This window comes from Artemia sp. Qi Xiang Cuo, chromosome 10 (genome assembly GCF_049724085.1).
Source record: "Artemia sp. Qi Xiang Cuo chromosome 10, ASM4972408v1, whole genome shotgun sequence".
Lineage (NCBI taxonomy): Eukaryota > Metazoa > Arthropoda > Branchiopoda > Anostraca > Artemiidae > Artemia > Artemia sp. Qi Xiang Cuo.
This window is the reverse complement of record NC_142803.1, coordinates 24041442-24063069: the sequence shown is the minus strand read 5'-3', so window position 1 is coordinate 24063069 and position 21628 is coordinate 24041442. Positions and strand designations below refer to the sequence as shown.

General features: G+C 33.0%; 1 protein-coding gene across 3 annotated transcripts in view; it reads left to right on the top strand.

Moving 5' to 3' along the window:
- aln (divergent protein kinase domain 1C) overlaps window positions 1-10463 on the top strand; it is a 35772-nt gene extending 25309 nt beyond the window's left edge. For all 3 annotated transcript variants that reach the window (XM_089096164.1, XM_089096162.1, XM_089096163.1), the window contains exon 3: window positions 5416-10463. In XM_089096164.1, coding sequence (XP_088952290.1) covers window positions 5416-6333 — 918 coding nt within the window. In that variant the 3' untranslated portion in view covers window positions 6334-10463. The remainder of the gene's footprint in view (window positions 1-5415) is intronic.
- Window positions 10464-21628: the final 11165 nt, after the last annotated feature.

Below are 21628 nucleotides of genomic sequence, written 5' to 3'. Positions count from 1 at the left end.
TGGGCTTGGGAAGAGGAGTTGAAAAAAGAAGTAACAAAAAATGTTATGTCCCCTTCCCTAACTGTAAAAGTCTACGCCTGCTGCGTCATTGGTGCTATACTGAAAACTATTTGTGTATAGGAAAAAACTAATATAATCAAACTGAATGTTGAATATATAATGATATTAATTGATGAAAGCTCGTCAGCTCAAGATTTCATTTAATAATATTAATAATATACTGCGATAAAAAGTCTTTCGCTTCTATTTCACTCCAGTTTTATTTTTAATTTCAATGTTATAATAACTACAAAAGAAAGTATTTGCAATATAATTCGTTTTTAGTAAAGTACCTTTTATAATTAGGCTTTAAACTTTAAACTCTTGTTTGTAGTGATTTTCGTTCGTTTTAATCTTGACTTTCAGTTTCAATTTAAGTTTTCCTTGTTTTAAGATTTATTTATTCATTTATATAGTATTTGTTGTATGTTTTTTTTCGATGATTGCTTATTCAATTTCTGTACGTTTCGGGTTTCATTTATTCTTTAATAGTAATTTATGGTTGTTTTGGATTTGAATTATTATAGGAATTTATTTCTTCTGATTTTAAGTTTAATATGGCCTTTACTTTTTGTATAAAAAACCTTTTTTTAAAACTTTTAAAACCTTTTTTTCCGTAATTGTTTTTTAAAGTAATATCTAGTATATGAACAAGGTTGCTAGCGTGACATTACCCTAGTTTGCCCTATTACATTACCATAGTGACATTAACCTAATTTAAAGTTGTAATACAAAAATACTAGGTTGTAATTATCATTGCAGCTGATATCCAACTAGTTATAATACAAAAATAGTTATAATAGAAAAATACTAGGTTGTAATCATCATTGCAGTTGGTATCAAAATACTTATAATACAAAAATACTAGGTTGTGATTATCATTGCAGCTGATATCCAAATAGTTATAATACAAAAATAGAAAAATACTAGGTTGTGATTATCATTGCAGCTGGTATCCAAATAGTTATAATACAAAAATACTAGGTTGTAATTATCATTGCAGCTGACATCCGAATATTTATAATACAAAAATAGTTATAATTGAAAAATACTAGGTTGTAATCATCATTGCAGCTGGTATCAAAATACTTATAATACAAAAATACTAGGTTGTAATTATCATTGCAGCTGATATCCGAATAGTTATAATACAAAAATAGATATAATAGAAAAATACTAGGTTGTAATCATCATTGCAGTTGGTATCAAAATACTTATAATACAAAAATACTAGGTTGTAATTATCATTGCAGCTGATATCCAACTAGTTATAATACAAAAATAGTTATAATAGAAAAATACTAGGTTGTAATCATCATTGCAGTTGGTATCAAAATACTTATAATAAAAAAATACTAGGTTGTGTTTATCATTGCAGCTGATATCCAAATTGTTATAATACAAAAATAGAAACATACTAGGTTGTGATTATCATTGCAGCTGGTATCCAAATAGTTATAATACAAAAATACTAGGTTGTAATTATCATTGCAGCTGATATCCGAATAATTATAATGCAAAAATAGTTATAATAGAAAAATACTAGGTTGTAATCATCATTGCAGCTGGTATCAAAATACTTATAATACAAAAATACTAGGTTGTAATATCATTGCAGCTGATATCCGAATAGTTATAATACAAAAATAGTAGTAATAGAAAAATACTAGGTTGTAATCATCATTGCAGTTGGTATCAAAATACTTATAATACAAAAATACTAGGTTGTGATTATCATTGCAGCTGATATCCAAATAGTTATAATACAAAAATAGAAAAATACTAGGTTGTGATTATCATTGCAGCTGGTATCCAAATAGTTATAATACAAAAATACTAGGTTGTAATTATCATTGCAGCTGATATCCGAATAGTTATAATACAAAAATAGTTCTAATAGAAAAATACTAGGTTGTAATCATCATTGCAGTTGGTATCAAAATACTTATAATACAAAAATACTAGGTTGTGATTATCATTGCAGCTGATATCCAGTTAGTTATAATACAAAAATAGAAAAATACTAGTTTGTGATTATCATTGCAGCTGGTATCCAAATAGTTATAATACAAAAATACTAGGTTGTAATTATCATTGCAGCTGATATCCGAATAGTTATAATACAAAAATAGTTATAATTGAAAAATACTAGGTTGTAATCATCATTGCAGCTGGTATCAAAATACTTATAATACAAAAATACTAGGTTGTAATTATCATTGCAGCTGATATCCGAATAGTTATAATACAAAAATAGAAAAATACTAGGTTGTGATTATCATTGCAGCTGGTATCCAAATAGTTATAATACAAAAAAACCAGGTTGTAAATATCATTGCAGCTGATATCCGAATAGTTATAATACAAAAATAGTTGTAATAAAAAAATACTAGGTTGTAATCATCATTGCAGTTGGTATCAAAATACTTATAATACAAAAATACTAGGTTGTGATTATCATTGCAGCTGATATCCAAATAGTTATAATACAAAAATAGAAAAATACGAGGTTGTGATTATCATTGCAGCTGATATCCAAATAGTTATAATACAAAAATACTAGGTTGTAATTATCATTGCAGCTGACATCAGAATAGTTATAATTGAAAAATACTAGGTTGTAATCATCATTGCAGCTGGTATCAAAATACTTATAATACAAAAATACTAGGTTGTAATTATCATTGCAGCTGATATCCGAATAGTTATAATACAAAAATATTTATAATAGAAAAATACTAGGTTGTAATCATCATTGCAGCTGGTATCCAAATAGTTATAATACAAAAATACTGGGATATGATTATCATTGCAGCTGATATCCAAATTATGTAATTCTGGCTTGAAGATGGCTCAAGAGAAACACAAAATTAACTGTCAAGGTTAATTAATTATCTAGTTAATAAGTGCGTCTTAAAACTAAGACTCCTCAGTAAGATAAGCAAGACTTGTCAATACCCTTCCTCAGAGTTTCTGCTATAGTCATTTCGTTTTTTTCCTAAATATTCCGAAAGTAGGTCAATTTCCTAATTATTTTTTGATTTTTCTAATTTATGAACTGGCTGATTTTATATCACTTAATCCATCATGCTTATGTTTCTCCTAGCTCATTGCTTAAAAAAATACATCAACGACAGTACAGAATGAGATAAAGATTTACTACGCACCTTATCTATTTGACCAATTCAAACAAACTAAATTAGAAAGCCAGGTGCTGTTGTTTTTTGTAGAATCTTTGAGGCAATGAAGTTCATGTCAATTTCGCTTAGCTAATTGCAAGTGCATTTCTTTCGTGTTGGATTTGTTTTTATGTCTTTAATTTAAGTGATACAAGGGTATCAATTCACGGAAAAATAGGGGAGGGCAAAATGTATTTTTCAGTATCAAGGGGACGGAGCAAAATGTCTTTTTTTTGCTATTTTTAATGATGTTTTTTCTCTGCAAGCTCTTTAAAGCTCAAACTCCAAAGTCCGACTCCTATATAGTAATGTCCTCTCTGTACTAATGTATAGATGCAAAACATGAGCATTGACAAAATAGCTTGAAAAATGAATACAAGGTTTCGAAAACAATTGCCTCTGGGGTATTCTGGGTATGCGCTGCTCTGACAGGATTACAAACACCTTCTTATGTGAAAAAACGAAGCGACATTGATATCTCAGAGAATTCGAGGTAGTAGATGGCGGTATTGGGGCCACACGGGCGATGGCGGGGTCCCTAATGATATTTGGTGTTGGTTTTCCCCTGGCATTAGAATACATGGACGGCCAAAAGCGTCGCTTGGCGGATGCCTAGAGAGGGAGGCTTAACTGGTGGGTAGATCTATGCTTCACCTGTGGCCGCTCTTCAGAGGTCGTCGTGTAGAGGCACCGTTGTCGCCTCATGCGCCAACCGGCATGAGAGGAACTAAGTCTAAGTAAGAAGTAAGTCTTTAACTAAAATTCCCAAAAGTCCCTTTTTAATGAAAATATCCCTAAAGAAGGTATTTTTCAAAATCTAGGGGGGATCTAAGGGGCATAAATTCCCTACCCTCTCCCTAATCGACGCCACTACTTGTATAATAAGGGTAATTTAGGACAGTTGGTGTCTGAATCAAGGCATTTTTGTAGTTGGGTAGGATCTTTGCTTTAAGAATACGTTCGAGCACCGCAAATCCGACTTGTCTGGCTAAGTACCAGATGTAATTTGTAAAAGATAGCAAAAAAATAAAAAATTATCCGGCAACCTGTTAATTGAAATGCTATGGACAAACAGGCGAATTTCAGCAATAACAACATGTTCTTCACTGTAAACATAGCTTGTTTACAAATCCCCTAAGGTGTGCCACATTTTGCAATTACTGTCCTTTCGTGTTGTCTTCATATAATCCCATAATTTTTTTTTCCATTTTTGAAAAAATTGAAATTCTTGTTTGCATATGGTGTGACTACCATTTACCATTTCATCAAAATTTTTCAAAATCTCAAATTTTGAAAAATTACGATTTACCATTTAATTCTTACCATTTCAAGTGTTAACCCTCCTAACGTTTAACGTCATAACGTCTTGTTAAACACTAGGGATAAGTAATCGGGCTTGTCGGATAAGTATTCGTGGAATGCCTGGTCGCACAGTAGAGGATTTTTTTTATTTAGGAGTTCTGATTATTAGATATTAAAAAATAATTAAAATAATTAATCTGTTTATGAGAATATAAAATTGCAGTTTACCGGATGGTGTATTCGCCTTGCCAGGAGAAAACGCCAAGCTCTTTCTAAAAAAAAAAAAAAAAAAAAAAAAAAAAAAAAAAAAAAAAAATCATTTAGCAGTATTATAGTGGCGAAAGGTAATACCATTCCAAGGAAAATTTTGAGACTAAAAATCTTGTCTACCTATTCAGTATTATATTGTACATTATTACGCAAAGGTCCAATCATAAGAAGGGAAGATCGAATTAGAATGTTTTGAAACAAGGGGATGGAAACCAGATTTTATGGCCACTTTCTTACAGGCAGGGGAGAGCCGTGAGGCAATTTTTGGTGGGCGAGTTTGCTTGGAACTGTATTGTGTTTTTGGTGTTTTGACCTCTCTTCTTCCCCTATTACACTAAGATAATAATCTGATTCCCTAACTTTCATGCCTAATTATCATCTCGCATACGGTAAGATTGTCGAAAATTCACATAGACTTCCATAGGATTTTTCATTAGAACTTGAAACATTTGGAAATATCTGACAAAAAAAGGAGTTATTCCCCCCTCCTCCTGCTCTCTATCCGGCTGGTTGAGCCATTGAAATATTATTCACAATACAATAAAATCGATTCATGAAGGCAGTTTGAAGAAAATTACCAACAAAATCCCACAATCGACTATTATATGATACTTTTTTTTTCTAGTGCTCAGAATATCAGAAAAACCGGACATCTGGAAACATGTGTGAAGTCATTTGCCAAGAAGATATACATTTAACCTGCAATGGCTTTCATGGTGGAAAATCAGTAGTACTAAAGGCCCAAACAGGCTCGAATATTTTTATCATAAAATCATCTACTTCTTCTCTACATGATGTTGAAGCTTGGAATCCTGATTTTGATCAATATGATCTACTTGCTACTCTAGAAGCAAAATTACGAATTGATTTTCCAGGTAGCTCTACAGAACAAATATTTGATTATTTTCACGCATATGATCTCACTTCTCCTGTGATACGTAACGATCTGTGGAATCTAGCTAATGATCATGAATTTGTTTTGTCGTTAATGCTTGAAACATTAGAATTATTTCCACGTATATTAGGTCATTGTGGGACCCTTTTTGTTGTAGAATATGTAGATACGCTCAATAATTTTAAATACATTAATTCTAGTATAGCAATAGCTAAGAAAATTGCGGAATTTTTGATACGTGTTAGAGATGATACTGAAAAATTGTATTTGTGCGATGTAAAACCTAGTCATTTTGGGGAATCTCTAAATGGAATATGGAAATATGTTGATTTAGATGCAGTCTTGTCCTATGACATGTTAGCCCGAAATGTAAAACTTCGCTCAGGCTGTAGTACAGACTTAGATTGCAGTTATTTTGACTGTGTTTTTTTATGCAATAAAAATACAAAGCAGTGTGGTAAGAGTTTGATTACCACAAATGTACAAGTTATTTGTAAAAATATTTTTATAGGTGGTTTTTGGTTTGGGGGAGGTTTGCTGGAAATGCATAAATCTAAGTCAATAAGGGATATATTGTTGCGGTGCATAAATGATAGCACTTTTACTGAAGAAGATCTTATTAATGCTTTAAGTATGGTTGAAGGTTGAGATTATAAACTTACCATCCTTTTTTATTATTTTAATCGCCTGAATCGAAGAATACGGGTAACCTAATAGAGTGGGAACTGGCGCTAGTGTTGAAGAAAAAAACTATCAACGCCATCTAATGTTGGCAATACTTAGACATTTTTTCTAGTGTAATCAATGAGAATAAGTACCGTAATTTAATTAGTTTAATTGGTAAAATTGGGGTGGCAAGAAGTGTCAGTTCCTGATAAAAAACTATTACAAAGTTTGAAAACTATCAAATATTGCCTAATAGTTGATGGCGAGGATACTCTGGTCTGAATCATGAAAGAATGATTACTTTTTCACATGTGTGTTATTAATTCTGTATGAACTGGAGAATATTAATAAATCAAACCTGTCACAAGTTATAAGGATGTAAATCACAACATCACTTATCGCTTAAATCCAATTGTGACGAATGGCTTCCAAAAATAGACAAGAAGAAAGCATTCAAAGCTGGTGAATACTCTAAAGTGAACTGCCAAACCTCTGGTCCTATAACAGTGCGTTGCGAAATAACTATTATAATAAAGTATATAATATTATAATATATAATAATATATGTATAAAATTGTAATAAAATTTCTAACAAAATTTAAAATCTTAGTTCGTCGTGGTGTAGCTTGTCTTTCTGCTCTTAGAATGCACCCTTTTAATTTTATTTTTACGTTTCTTCTTATTTTTATTTTTCTTTTATTTTTACGTTTCTTTTGTTTATTTTAATTACTGTTTTTGGATTGGCAAGGAGTTGGGACATGATATTTTTATTTTATTGTCAAAAGTATGTCCTAGTTTTACGCATGGAATTGCTTTACTTGGGTTGGAATTAGACGTACTATTTTTGATGGTCTTATAATTTAGAAAGGTGGAAAGATATTTTGTATCTGTATTGATCATTAATTAGCTGGCAACTGGAGGAAATAAACTAAAGATTAATAAGCTGTTTATATACTGGTAATTTTACCTAAGGAGTTTTTTCATTATGGACATTCAAATTGAATATTTTTGAATTTTTGTGTAGTAAAATATGCCGAAACTATTAAGTACCAAATAACAACAATGATTGAGTATATATATTTTTTTGCTTTAAGTAATCCCCATGATTTTGTTCCTTTTTTTCTATAAATTTTTAATTTGAACTTGTTTTGTCTCGGTATGGTTATTGATTAAGTATTTTGATAGTGAAAGCCATCACGTTCATAGTATGAAAATAGATAAAGAATAACAGAAAATGGTAATAGAAAAATAGGTGAAACATTTACAGATATGCATTAATAATAGGTCAAATATAAATAAATTTAGATAGAATAAAAAATCAAAATAGATAAAAAAAAATAAAAGAAAAATGGTAATAGAAAAATAGGTGAATTATTTACAGATATGCATTAATAATATGTCAAAAATAAATAAATTTAGATAGAATAAAAAATCAAAATAGATAAAAAATAACAGAAAAATGGTAATAGAAAAATAGCTGAAACACTTAAAGATATGCATTAATAATAGGTCAAAAATAATTAAATTTAGATAGAATAAAAAATCAAAATTGATAAAAAATAACAGAAAAATGGTAATAGAAAAATAGCTGAAATATTTACAGATATGCATTAATAATAGGTCAAAAATGAATAAATTTAGATTGAATAAAAAATCAAAATAGATAAAAAAATAACAGAAAAATGGTAATAGAAAAATAGCTGAAACATTTACAGATATGCATTAATAATAGGTCAAAAATAAATAAATTTAGATAGAATAAAAACTCAAAATAGATAAAAAAAATAACAGAAAATGGAAATAGAAAAATAGCTGAAACATTTACAGATATGCATTAATAATAGGTCAAAAATAAATTAATTTAGATAGAATAAAAAATCGAAATAGATAAAAAAATTACAGAAAAATGGTAATAGAAAAATAGCTGAAACATTTACAGATATGCATTAATAATATGTAAAAAATAAATAAATTTAGATAGAATAAAAAATCAAAATAGATACACAAATAATAGAAAAATGGTAATAGAAAAATAGGTGAAACATTTACAGATGTGCATTAAATGCATTAATAATAGGTAAAAAATAAATAAATTTAGATAGGATAAAAAATCAAAATAGACAAAAAATAACAGAAAAATGGTAATAGAAAAAATAGGTGAAACATTTACAGATATGCATTAATAATAGGTAAAAAATAAATAAATTTAGATAGAATAAAAAATCAAAAATAGATAAAAAAAAAACAGAAAAATGGCAATAAAAAAATAGTTGAAATATTTACAGATATGCATTAATAATAGGTAAAAAAAATAAATTTAGATAGAATTAAAAAATCAAAATAGATAAAACAAAACGGTAGCTCCGCTTGTTTCCTATTTCTGCTTTACTGACTGTTAATGCAAATCTTGAACATACCAGCGAAATTTTTAAAGATTAAGAATCATATATTTTCTCAATGACGGCCGAAACTAAGAATTCATTTTTAGCATTTTTTGCCGAAACGCTATAGTTTTTGGTGATTTTTCGGGGTCTTGTTGTGGATTCACCAGTGGAAGCATCTTTGGGACGACTACAAATTTGATGGCAATATGGTTTTTATGGAAGTTATTCATTTTCAAAATTTTCAGTGCATGCATATTTATGGTCAAAACTATTCTTTTAGGTGTCTTTAACTGGTATGTGACGTTATGTTGTCATGATCACAATATTTTTATTCATAAATTGTATTTAGAAAAGTATCACAGTAACTTGTCCTGTTCATATTTGTATTTCTAGTTTTTAAAAAATGGGTATTAATGCTCGGCTCTTGAAAAGGAAACGGCTCTTGAAAAGGATAGGCATTAAATATATAGTTGGCACATTACACATTTTGAACATTACATTTTTGAACACATTACACATTTTGAACACAACTATACATAAAAATATAGTTGGCACATTTTGAAGTTGTTTCAACTATGTTTTACTCCTCCCTCCCCCCTAATTGCAAATATATAGCCCAAATTATATATTTCCCATTTGTTTTTCCTCTCCGTTGATTCAATTTATGGCTGTTAAGTTGAAACGAGAACGATTCTTGGCAAATGCATGAGAAATATATAATTTAGGCTATATATTTGCACGTTAGGGGCGGGGATGAGGGGTGAATAATAGTGAAAGTGGCTTCAAAATGTGTTAACTTTAATTTTTCTGCATAGTATGAACTAAGAATTGTTTTCTCAGGATGTTTCCTCCTCAAGAGGCCCAGTTGTGCATTATTGTGCTTCTTTTTTTCAAAACTATTGTATTTTTTGTGTGTTAGAAATGATGTAATGTTAAATTAGTTCCTGAAATAGTTTTGTTTTGATTTTATTATGAATCTCAACCAGGTTTTGCGTCCATTGTTTTTAGTAACTTGCTTGGACGTGAGGAATTCCGCTCCCCAGTAAAGCCGGAAGATATTCTTCTTCTAATATCTTGAACAAAATCTCAAAACACAAAAAAAAACTAATATGGGGCCAAAAATTCCTGTTTCAGATAGATCTCGTCCACATATAGGGTTGACCCCCAACACCCCCCCCCCCCCCACACCCCCTCGAAGTTTCTGCCCTGTTTAGTACCCACACCAGTTGCTATTTGTAGTTATACGTTGTTGCATTAATTTTAAAACAAGGATTTGTTTTCAGCTATATTTAGAAAACACCTTTTCCTTTCCAATAGCCCCCATTTCTCTCTCGAAGTTGTAGGTCTGTGAACCTAATGTGTTTATAATCGGCTCCTAATTTTAGAAATACCAGTTATCATTTATTTCTAAATATCCGGGTTTTAACGATGTTTTTTATTCCATTTTATTTCTTGTTAATTAGAAAGTTTCATTGTATGAATTGCCCTTATTGCTTTTGTGTTTTTATTTTGTGTATTTTAGTCTGAAAATAAGGCATTCCGAAAAAAAATCCCGTTCATCTGTCTTCCATCAAATATAGCTGTATCGTTTAAGCTAGAGGTCATTCGTTCCAAAATATACCCCATTTTTATATTTTTTTCACCTTTTTATTACTTCCTTGTTTTTACACCTTTTATTACAATCTTTTCTGTTCGTTATTCAATTTTTTATAAAGTTCATTTTGTAACGTGTTACTTCATTAACTCGGTGTACTGCTGTTCGAATAATTTATTTTTAAATAGTTTACTTTATAAACAGGTTTACAGACTCTGAATGTGGGTATAGATAATATAAGGCTAGGGCTTCTGACCTGGTACGTGTTATGAGTAGTTTCTACGATAGGGAAAAGAGTAAGTAATAATGCGGAATGAGAGGTTTTTCTGAAGACAGATATAAAGACAGTAGAGTCAAAAGTGACTGGAGGGCAACCAAGCCTCTCTAACGTCCCATTTTCCACACGGGTATCCAATACAAATTTGAGACAGCGGTTTTGATCTGCAGAGCAGAAAGGTCCAATGACTAAGCCTATGGGGAAACAATTTATCCCTTGTTTAAAGTACCAAGGACACCAAAATGAAAACATATTTAGCCCTCTTGATCTATTTTAGGTCTAGTCATACCTGAAAATCCGGGTTTCCTACGAGTTTTCGTTTAGCTGCTATAAGCAGCTCATAGCAGCAAGCATAGCTCAAGCAGTTCATGGTATTTGTTTCATAGGTAAAACAATAGTAAAGAGCGAGGCTGGCACAATGTTAAATAGTTTATTCTTCCTAACCGATGTACTTCGTATTGAAGAAGTTGTAGAAACTTCGAAAGGAGTTCATTCGATTGAAAATTGAAAGTTGTAGTGCCCTTTTTAAGATTCAAAAGTGATTGGAGGGCAACCGGCCGCCTCCCACGCCGATCAATTCCCCAAACACATTCAATCAAAATTTCAAAATAGGAATTTTGCTCGGCATTGTTGAAAAGTCCAATAAATAGGTCTTTTGGGATGTCAACCCCCCTTCCCCCCACAGCTGTCGGGGCAAGGTATATAAGCTATGCATTTCGCCCAATGTTTACATATAGTATTTGCTATTGAGCTTTAACCTTTATTGTTTGACCTTTAGTGTCCAAATAAGCAAAGGGCATTCAGGTGAACCTTTCAGACAATATAGAGAGGAGTGTTGAACTAAATCAAAACACGTTATGTACATACGGGTTGTCAAAAGGGCGTAACTTGGGAATGACTGAGTATATTAATTTGGAATTTTCAGGAAATAATAACGATGATGAGCAATTATCCAAAAGCCAATATTTGCACGATGCTGCTACCGCCACTACAATGACTGTAGCGAGTACTACCAAGGCTGGGGACATTCAAGTGAAAATTTGAGGAAATGTTGAGGGGAAAATTGAACTAAATCAGAACATACTATGTGCATACGGATTGTCAAAAGGGCGTATCGGTATTGCTTTTGGAACAGCTTAGCGTATAAAGTTGAAACTTCCAGGGCATCATAAGAGGGATGTTCAAGTGGCCAAAAGGCAACGTGTGCATACTACTACTACTATTAATATGGCTGCTACTAATAAACCACTACTAATACTAGTACTATTACCACCGCTTCTATGATACTAGTACTCTGAAGACTAAGGGTATTATTATGAAAACTTAAGAAAATACAGAGGGGAAAATTCAACTAAATCAAAAAACACCATGCGCATGCAGATTGTCAAAAGGTCGCATCTCTGGAATGAATATTGGACTTAAGTTTGAAATTTCAGGAAATGCCTAAAGGAGAAGATCAATTGACTAAAAGGTGATATATGTACTCCACTACTAACACTACTACCACTGCTGCTGCTACGACTACTCTAACCACAGCTTCTATTGCAACTACTACTAATGCTAAGAGTATTAAAAGGAAAATTTCAGGAAGTGTCAAGAGGGAAGTTCAACTAAAATAAAACACCCTATGGATATACAGGTTATCAAAAGGGCATATCGGCAATATCATTGCAATGGCTAATTGTATTAAGTTGAAACCTCCAGGGCTTGATGAGGGAGATGTTCAACTGACCAAAAGTCACCATTTTAATGCTACTGGTACTAGATCTAGTACTGTTAACACCACTAGTAGTCCTACATCTAATTTTACAACTACTACTGTGACTATTTATGTAACTATGGCTAAGTACACGAAGGTAAAATTAACAGGGAATATTAAGGAGGGAAGTTGAAAATCACATAAGGCAGTGTGCGTGTAGGGTGTCAAACGGGCATATCAGCAATATCTTAGGAACGGCTTTGTGCATGAAGTTAAAACTTGCATGGCTTGTTATTGGGGATGTTGGACTAACCAAGAGGCAATATTTGCATCCTGCTACTATTACTACTATTACTACTACTACAAAAGATATGGCTACCACTAATTCTATTGCTACTACTATTATTAATGGTACTACTGCTTCTAAAGCTAAAGGTATTAAGGCGAAATTTTTGTGGAATGCTGAACTTAATCAAAACACACTATACGCATACAGGTTGTATGCCCCAGGAACGGTTTATGGTATTAAGTTGAAACTTTGAGCTTGTATTGAGGGGCATGTTAAAAAAAAAGAAAAACTGAAAGTTGCTTTATGTATACTGCTACTAATGCTTGTGCTACTACTACAACTGTTGCTACTACTGAATATAAGGGTACTAAAGTGAAGCTTTCAAAGAATTTTAATGGATGTTGAACTAAATCGAAACGAACTGTGAGCATGTAGTCTGTCCAAAGGGTTTAACGGTAATATCTCTGGAATAGCTCACATTATTAAGTTGGAGCTTTCAGGGTATGTTGTGGCAGGCTTTGAACTAACTAAAAGGCACTATATGTATACTACTAACACTGCTACTACGATTGCTGTAGCTAATGAGGCTAAGTTTATTAAGGTTCAATCAGACGTTGTGGATTTTCTCGAAATCCTTAAGGGGTGAAAGGATTCTTATGAGGTTTTCCTGAAAGGATGATAGGATTTTTGAGTTGAAATTTTTCTAACTTGTAAAAACCATGTCTGAACGAAATTCCTTTCAATCTTTGAGGATTTCCTTTCAACCTTATAGGAAATTCATATGCGTCTGATTGAACATTTCAGATGAAACTCTTAGGGAACTTCAGCGTAAAGAGGGAGGCGTTGAGGAGGGGAAAGCCTTATAGGAAAATAATATGCGTCTGATTGAACATTTAAGATGAAACTTTTAGGGAATGTTTCTGGTGGCGGTGGTGGTGGGGGGGGGCGGGTCAATTAAACAAGAAAAACTGTATACATATATGTTTTTAAAAAGGCATATAAGTAATATCATAGGCAGCACAGCGCTATCTTAGAAACTTTCAAAGGAGCTCATTCGATTAGTTTTGAAAAGTTCTAGTGCCCTTTTTAAGATGCAAAAGAAACTGGAAAGCAAGAAACCCCTTCCCAAGCACACTAGTTCTCCAAAGACATCCAATACAAATTTTGAGATAACCGTTTTGTTCAGTATAGTTGAAAGGTTCAGTAACTATGTTTTTGGGGATACTGTGGATTTTGCCCCCCCACAACCCAGAGAAAGGGCTGTAAGTTATACAATTTGCCACTTGTTTGTATATAACATCGGTTTCAAACAGTTCGTGGTAACGAACTGTAAGGAGCGACCCGGCTCGATAGTAACCGAAACCCTAAAAAAAGGAATTTTGATACCAATAGACACATCAAAAGAATCAGATTTTTATGCGGATTTCAAGTATTTAAGTTTTGTTAAGTTTAGTTTTACTCATCAAAAGTTACACACCTGAGAATATTGGCCTTTTTTTCGAAAAAAGTGGGAAACACCCTCTAAAAGTGATATAACCTTAATGAAAATCACACCATCAGATTCAGCATATCAGAGAACCCTGCTGTAGGCGTTTCCAGCTCTTATCTGCGAAAATGTGGAATTTTGTATTTTTTACCAGAAGAAAGATCACGGATGCGTGTTTTTTTGTTTTTTTTTTGTTGTTTTTTTTTCGTTTTCCCCAGGGGTGATCGTATCAACCCAGTAGTCCTAGAATATCATGGGAGGGCTCATCTGAATGGAAATTAAAAGTTCTAGTGCCCTTTTTAAGTGTAAAAAAATGGAGGGCAACTAGGCCCCCTCCCATGCTAATTTTTTCCCCAAAGTTACCTGGTAAAAATTTTGAGATAGCCATTTTGTTCAGCATGGTTGAAAAATATAAAAACTGTGTCTTTGAGGATGACTTAATCCCCACAGTCCCCGGGGGAAGGTTATGAACTTTCATAGTTCATAACTATGAAAGTTATGAACTTTACCCAGTGTTTACATATAATATTGGATATTGGGAAGTATACAGACGTTTTCAGGGGGATATTTTTTCTGGTAGTGGGGGGGGGTATGGATCGGGGGTAGTGTGAGAGGGTCTTTCCATGGGGGAAGGGACATTGCAATGAAGAGTGCTTCATTGCAAAAAGTTTTCGAACTGAAAACTTTTCAACATCAAAACTTCAAACGAACAGAAACTATAACTCATGTTATCGGGTTCGCCCCGTAGTCAATACCCCACTCTCTACGCTAAATTTGTTTAAGTACTTTCATACAAGGCCGTACCCAGAGGAGGGGGGGTTAGGAGGGTTTTATCCCCCCCCCCCCGAAATGCTTTTTTGACACGTGAAAAAGTAGCAAAAATGAATATAAACAAATTTTGTATGTGTTTTTTGAGTTTTTTGTGTGTAAAGCCCCCCCCCCCCGAAAAAAAATCTTTGAGTAAAACCCCCTCCGAAAAAAAATCCTCGGTACGGCCTTGCTTTCATAAGAGCTATTTATTCTAATTAACGGTCATTGTTATTAAGGGGTCATTCTTTAGGAATGGGAAAAAATTCGAAATTTAGCGTAAAGAGCGAGGTATTGACTGGGGGGTGAGCCCCCCTAATATAAGTAATGAAAATATACGAATATAGAAGTTCATTCCGTAAGTTAATTCGTAAATTACGTATATTTATTACTTATAAAATCGTTCGTTAATTAAATTAAACAACTTTTGAGGAAGCCTTTTAGCCAAAAAAAGCAAAATTAATATGCAAATTCCGTTTTAATTATTCATGTACGGTGAGCCAAAATCAAAACCTGCATTGATTTAAAAACGTTCAGAAATTAAATAAAAAAATAAGTTTTTATAACTGAAAGTAAGGAGCGACATTAAAACTTAAAACGAACAGAAATTATTTCGTATTTGAAAGGGACTGTCCCCTCCTAAACGCCTCGCTCTTTACGCTGAAGTTTGACTCTTTTTCACAACTCTATTTTTTAAAAGAATAAAAAAATTTAGCTTAAAGAGCGAGGCGTTGAGGAGGGGAGCCCCTTTCAAATACGGAATGATTTCTGTTCGTTTTAAGTTTTAATGTCGCTCCTAACTTTCAGTTAAAAAAACTTGTTTTTCTTATTCAATTTGGGAAAGACGGCGTGTTTAACCTTTAATGTTCAAAAAGAGAAAGTGCATTCAAGTAAAGCTTACAGAGGATGTTGAGGAAAGTTGAACTGAATCAAAACATGTTATGTGCATACTTTCATTTCATTTTCGTTACATTTATCTTATTTAAAAACAAAATACATAACTGACATAACATTCCTGCCAGGAAAGCACAAAAAATATGCTTGCCTAAGACAGGACATTAGGCTAACTAATATTAGTTAAAATCAAACAGAAACAACAAATTAACTGAACCTATCTTTAAGAAAAAAAGAGGAGAAAAGTAAACCAGTAAATAAATCAACCTATGGTTTCACTTTAAAGTTAAAAAAAAAGACAAAGAGAGAGAGAGAGAGCAATAGGGAACGAGAAGAAAAGGTAAAATAAAAATGGGGAGAAAACAAACCTAGAGGAGGACAGTACTGAACACTTTTTCTGTAATGAATCTTCGCTGCTCCCTTAAAGGATATTATATTTTGTGAATTCCGGATGTCTAAGGGGAGTGAATTACAAATCGTCGGTGCAAAAAATCTAATTAAAAAGAAGCTCTTTTCGTAGAGGGCGCTTCTCGGACTATGTCACAAGAATGTCATATATCGTAAGTGTCCAAATCTTGATTTTAATGTAAACAGATTTTGAAATGAAGGTGGAAGGAGGCTATTGAAATACTTGAAATAAAAATTTGCAATCTGGAAATCTCGAGTCTTGGATACATCAAATATACTGATGTCATCTGTGTGTTGAACAGCTGATATAATTTGAACTACCTTATTTTGGATGATTCGAACTCTTTTATAACAAGAAATGAAGTTAATTTCCCATATGGAGTGCCTGTAAGACAGATGGGGATGAAAAATAGAATAATAAATAATTTTAAGGATTTTGTTGGAGAAACGAAATTTAAGACGGCGGATGACTCCAAGGGACCTTGAAAATTTATTACCTACTAATTTTGCATGTTCTTTCCACGAAAGATTCTTGTCAAATAGAAATTAAAGATATCTACTGGTTTTTACTCTATTTATAACATTATTAGCTATTTTTAATTTTAGATCTGTTTCAATTGACAATATTCTAGAAAATAATACATAATTTGTCTTACTGTAATTCAGTGTTCAATAGTTCGAATCAGCCATGAGACAAATTCAGTGAGAGCTGTTTCCATTTTTGTAAACAAAAAAGGTAGGTCTTCACATGCATCAAAAAGAAGTGTATCTTCTGCAAAAAGTATTAGGTTGGCTTCAGACAAATAATATTTTACTTGGTCAACATAAATAAGAAAAAGTAGGGGTTCCAGTATTAACCTTTGTGGCACTCCACAGGGTATAAAATAGCACTCCGATGTTAGGTTTACAGTAGTATAGCTACTCTGCTACACTACTGTATCCATGGAGGGATACATTGACAATGGGAGCGGGTTTGTAATTTTATTTATTGAAAAATTAGAGGTTAACATTACTAAATTTAAAAGTGAATTTGCTTTAAGAGGCGGGCTGGGGAAGGGTAACTTTAAAATATATACTAGTAATTTAAAAGCTACTAAAGGTGTACAACGATTTCGTTTTGACAAAGGCTTGGAGTGTTTCAAATATTCCTTCCTTGTGCCAGGACATAAGCCCGAGGCAAATCAAGGAGTTAGTAAGAAAATGTTAGACGATTGGGCAGTCAATGGTGAGGAGGGTTCTGATTATCCAAAAGTAAATTTTAATTGTTCAAAGGGACATTACCTAGTTACGCTTAAGGGGATTGATATTTTTGAAATGGCAAATGAACATTTAAAAGTGGAATTACAGTTTTACAATTTGAGGAAGAGTATGAAGATGGGGGACTAAGTGATAAGAAAGGAGTAACCTATTCCGTAAGGTCGCTGTCCATTGACTCAGTGAAACACTGGGTATGGCTTCTCTACGAACCTGCCAAAGATCCTGAATCATTTGGTCATTTCTTTCCTATTCCACATACTAGCAGGGTTTTAAGTGAAGGTAAAAATTGTAATCAAGAGAAGACTTGTCATTACTGCCTAATGTGTCTGTCTAGGTTTTATACAGACTTAAAATTAAAAAATCATTTGAGACACTGCAAGTGTCATGGATACCAGTCTGTGGAAACAGTTACCAGTCTGTGGAAACAGTTTCAGGGGACAATACCACCTTGTGATTCAAAAGCTTTCAGAACACACTGTTGCAGATCAACAAGGTGACATTGGACATTGAGGCTGCTCTCAGGGATGTGTCGGAACCGTCAAATTTGAATCATGCGAAAAAACATGAAGACCATTGCGATCTCTTTTGCGCAAGTGCGGAGAGATTCATGTAATACCATGCAGTTGGTAGATTTTGTGAGCCGTTGGGTGGAAAAGATTGTGTTGGCACAGCTATGGTTGCTCTCATTAAAACAGCAAATGAGACAATTTCACGGCTGCGCCCTTCACATTATCCAATGAATCTATCACCAGAGGACGAGTTGGCTATTTAAAATAAAATAATTTGTTGGGTTTGCAAGAAAAAACTTAACGAGGGGGATGCGAAAACCCGTGTTAACGATAATTTATGCCAAGAGATTTCGTCAAGGGGAAGTAACTTTCGGGGGATTGCGCATAAATTGCGTAATTTAAATGTTAAGCAACAATAGTTTTTACCGGTTTACATGAAGACCATTGCGATCTCTTTTGCGCAAGCACGGAGAGATTCATGTAACACCATGCAGTTGGTAGATTTTTGTGAGCCGTTGGGTGGAAATCATTGTGTTGGCACAGCTATGGTTGCTCTCATTAAAACAGCAAATGAGAAAATTTCACGGCTGCGCCCTTCACATTATCCAATGAATCTATCACCAGAGGACGAGTTGGCTATTAAAAATAAAAAATTGGTTGGGTTTGCAAGAAAAAACTTAATGAGGGGGATGCGAAAATCGCGTGATAAAGATCATTTATGCCAAGAGAGTTCGTCAAGGGGAAGTAACTTTCGGGAGATTGTGCATAAATTGTGTAATTTAAATGTTAAGCAACAATAGTTTTTACCGGTTTTTATGCACAAATCAAACTATAATTTGAAATTCCTATTACCAGCGTTGGCACGCTTGCAGAAAGGTGAAGTTATTGATGGGTAGATGGTTCTTTTTCATATAACATTATACCGAAATCATCTGAAAAGTTGCCAGTCTTAGAATTTAAATAGAAAACAGTTGAGAATGGTAATACGTACTTGAAAAAAATGTTTTCCCTTGGTTCCTTTAGTTTTTTCCCTAAATATCTAAGTCAATTGATTCAAGTACAGAAAAGCAATGATTTCAATAATTTCTCCCTCCTCAAACAGCACTTTCCAGATGAGGAACAGTATGATTTATTAACTTGTAAGGGCATATACCCGTACGAGTACTACAGTTCTGCCTCGAAGCTAAGCGAGGAAAAATTATTGCCCATCGCGGAGTTTTATGATTCATTTCGCGATCGTAAATGCACCACTACTGATTATGAATTTGCCAAGAGGGTTTGGACAAAGGGAGGGTGTAAAAATGGGTAGGATTATTGTAAAATGTACCTGGCAAGTGATGTACTGACGTTGTTTGATATTGTCTGTAAAAACACGGACGAAAGTCATGAAGAATTTGTGTTGGATTTGGGGCATTATTTTTCCACTCCTCATTTGGTGATGGATTTAATTCTTAAAGTAAATGGAGTAGAAATAGATCTGATCGACATGGATAAGCACCTCTTTGTAGAGAGATCCATGCGGGGAGGGTATATTTTTCATGAGAACCGTATCCTTGAAACTGACCCGACTGGACAACGCACCAGTGAAAAGTCGGATTCTGTTTTCTTGGATATAAATTCCCTTTATCCGTTGGCAATGTCTCACTTTTACTTTCCGTGTGAGAATTATCAATGGCTTGACAATTGGTAATTGTCAAGTCAAACTGTTGAGGAAAATGGACCACAAGGATGGTTTTTTGAAATTGATGGTGAAATACCTCTGAAACTTCATGGCTCTGTAAAGGACTTTTGTTTTCCCCTGCATCAATAGACTGCCTAGGGACTCTTTGAATTCCTACAATTTATCATTAGTAGAAAATAAAGGCATGCTTTGGACATCTTCAAAACAAAAGCTTATTGCTCACCTGGAGCCAAAATGGAATATTGTTGTATACCACGTTCTTTTGCGGTGGATGATTGCCAATGGTTATAATGTAACAAAGATTCCTAGAATCCTCCAATTTGATCAGAAACCTTACATGAAGACATTTGTTGACACTTTTATCAACAAAAGCTCTCAAGCGAAAAAAGGTCGAAAAAGAGATATTTAAACTCATTTTAAATTCGGCCTTTGGTAAGATGCGCGAGTGTGCGAAACAGGAGTGATTGGGACGTTGTGACCGGCCCAAAAAATGTGCCCGAATCATTGCAGATCCAAACTTCACATCATTCACGATCATAGACTCTAATATGTTCCTACTAAATAGAAAGGAAAGAAATGTAATTTTAATTAAAAATATTGCCGCTGGCAGTTCCATTTTAAAAATTTCGAAGAAACTCATGTTGGAGTTTTATTACAATGTGTGTAAGCGCCAATGGCCGAGGGAGGGACAAGTTCAAGTTTATTATGGGGATACAGATTCATTATCATGTTAAAAGTTAATACCGATAATTTAGTGGAAGATTTGGAAAATGGAGAGAACATCAGCTCTCAGATGGATTAAACAAACTGGGATGAGTCTCGTAATCCGGAACTGGCGAAACGCCAGGCCCAAAATCAGTTGTTAAAATTAAAATCCGAAATGGAAGTGACTTGGTATTGCATGGTGTATTTCCCGGTCTGGAAGTGTACTTTCAAAAAGTTTACCGTTTTTTCGTCAGTAGCTAAACACTACCTTTTTTATCTAGTCGTTTATGTTTTATAAATTTTCCGTCAGAAGCTCAAAACGGAATTTTTGTATCTAGTTATTTTATTTTTTATAATTTTTCCGTCACAAGCCCGGCATTGTTCATTTTTTTATCTAGTCATTTATATTTATTTTTTTTTCATTGCGCAAAGTGGTAATTTAAAATGTTTATAAGTATTTATTTATTTATTATCACTGGCTGCCGTACCGCCCGCTCGCTGCCCTTGGCTCCTCTTGACCGCGGCTGCCGCCCTCTGGCCGCTGGGGCTCCCCCAGTGCCTATTTAAATGTAAATGTATATTCATGTGTTTATTTGGTAATGTTGTAAATATATTCCAGTGTTTTTTTTAATTGTTTGTATATATATATATATATATATATATATATATATATATATATATTTTTTTTTTTTTTTTTATTATATATATATATATATATATATATATATATATATATATATATATATATATATATATATATATATATATATATATATATATATATATATATATATATATATATATATATATATATATATATATATATATATATATATATATATGTGTGTGTGTGTGTGTGTGTGTGTGTGTGTGTGTGGGTGTGTGAATTAAAGAAACTATGTATTTTATTTTTGGAGCATTTATTCAACAGATTGAGGTTAGGTTAGGTTAGTTGCATTTTGACATTGGAAGAGTATGTATCAATTTAAAACACCCTTCAGATCATTTCTTTGCCGACCATCCATGTCTTGTAAAACAACACTTTTGACGAAAGTAATTCAAAACCGAGATAAAATGTTTTTCGAGAACCCGGAAAATATATATTATTGCTATAGTATATGGCAAGAATTTTGTGATAAAATAAAGAAGATTGATCCATCCATATAACTTATACAAGGAATTGACTTGTTTAACATTATTGCACCAAACTCTTGGCTTGTAGCGATAAAAAAAGGACTATGTTAATTGTGGTAATAAAGATTGACCTCGACAAATATAATATTATGA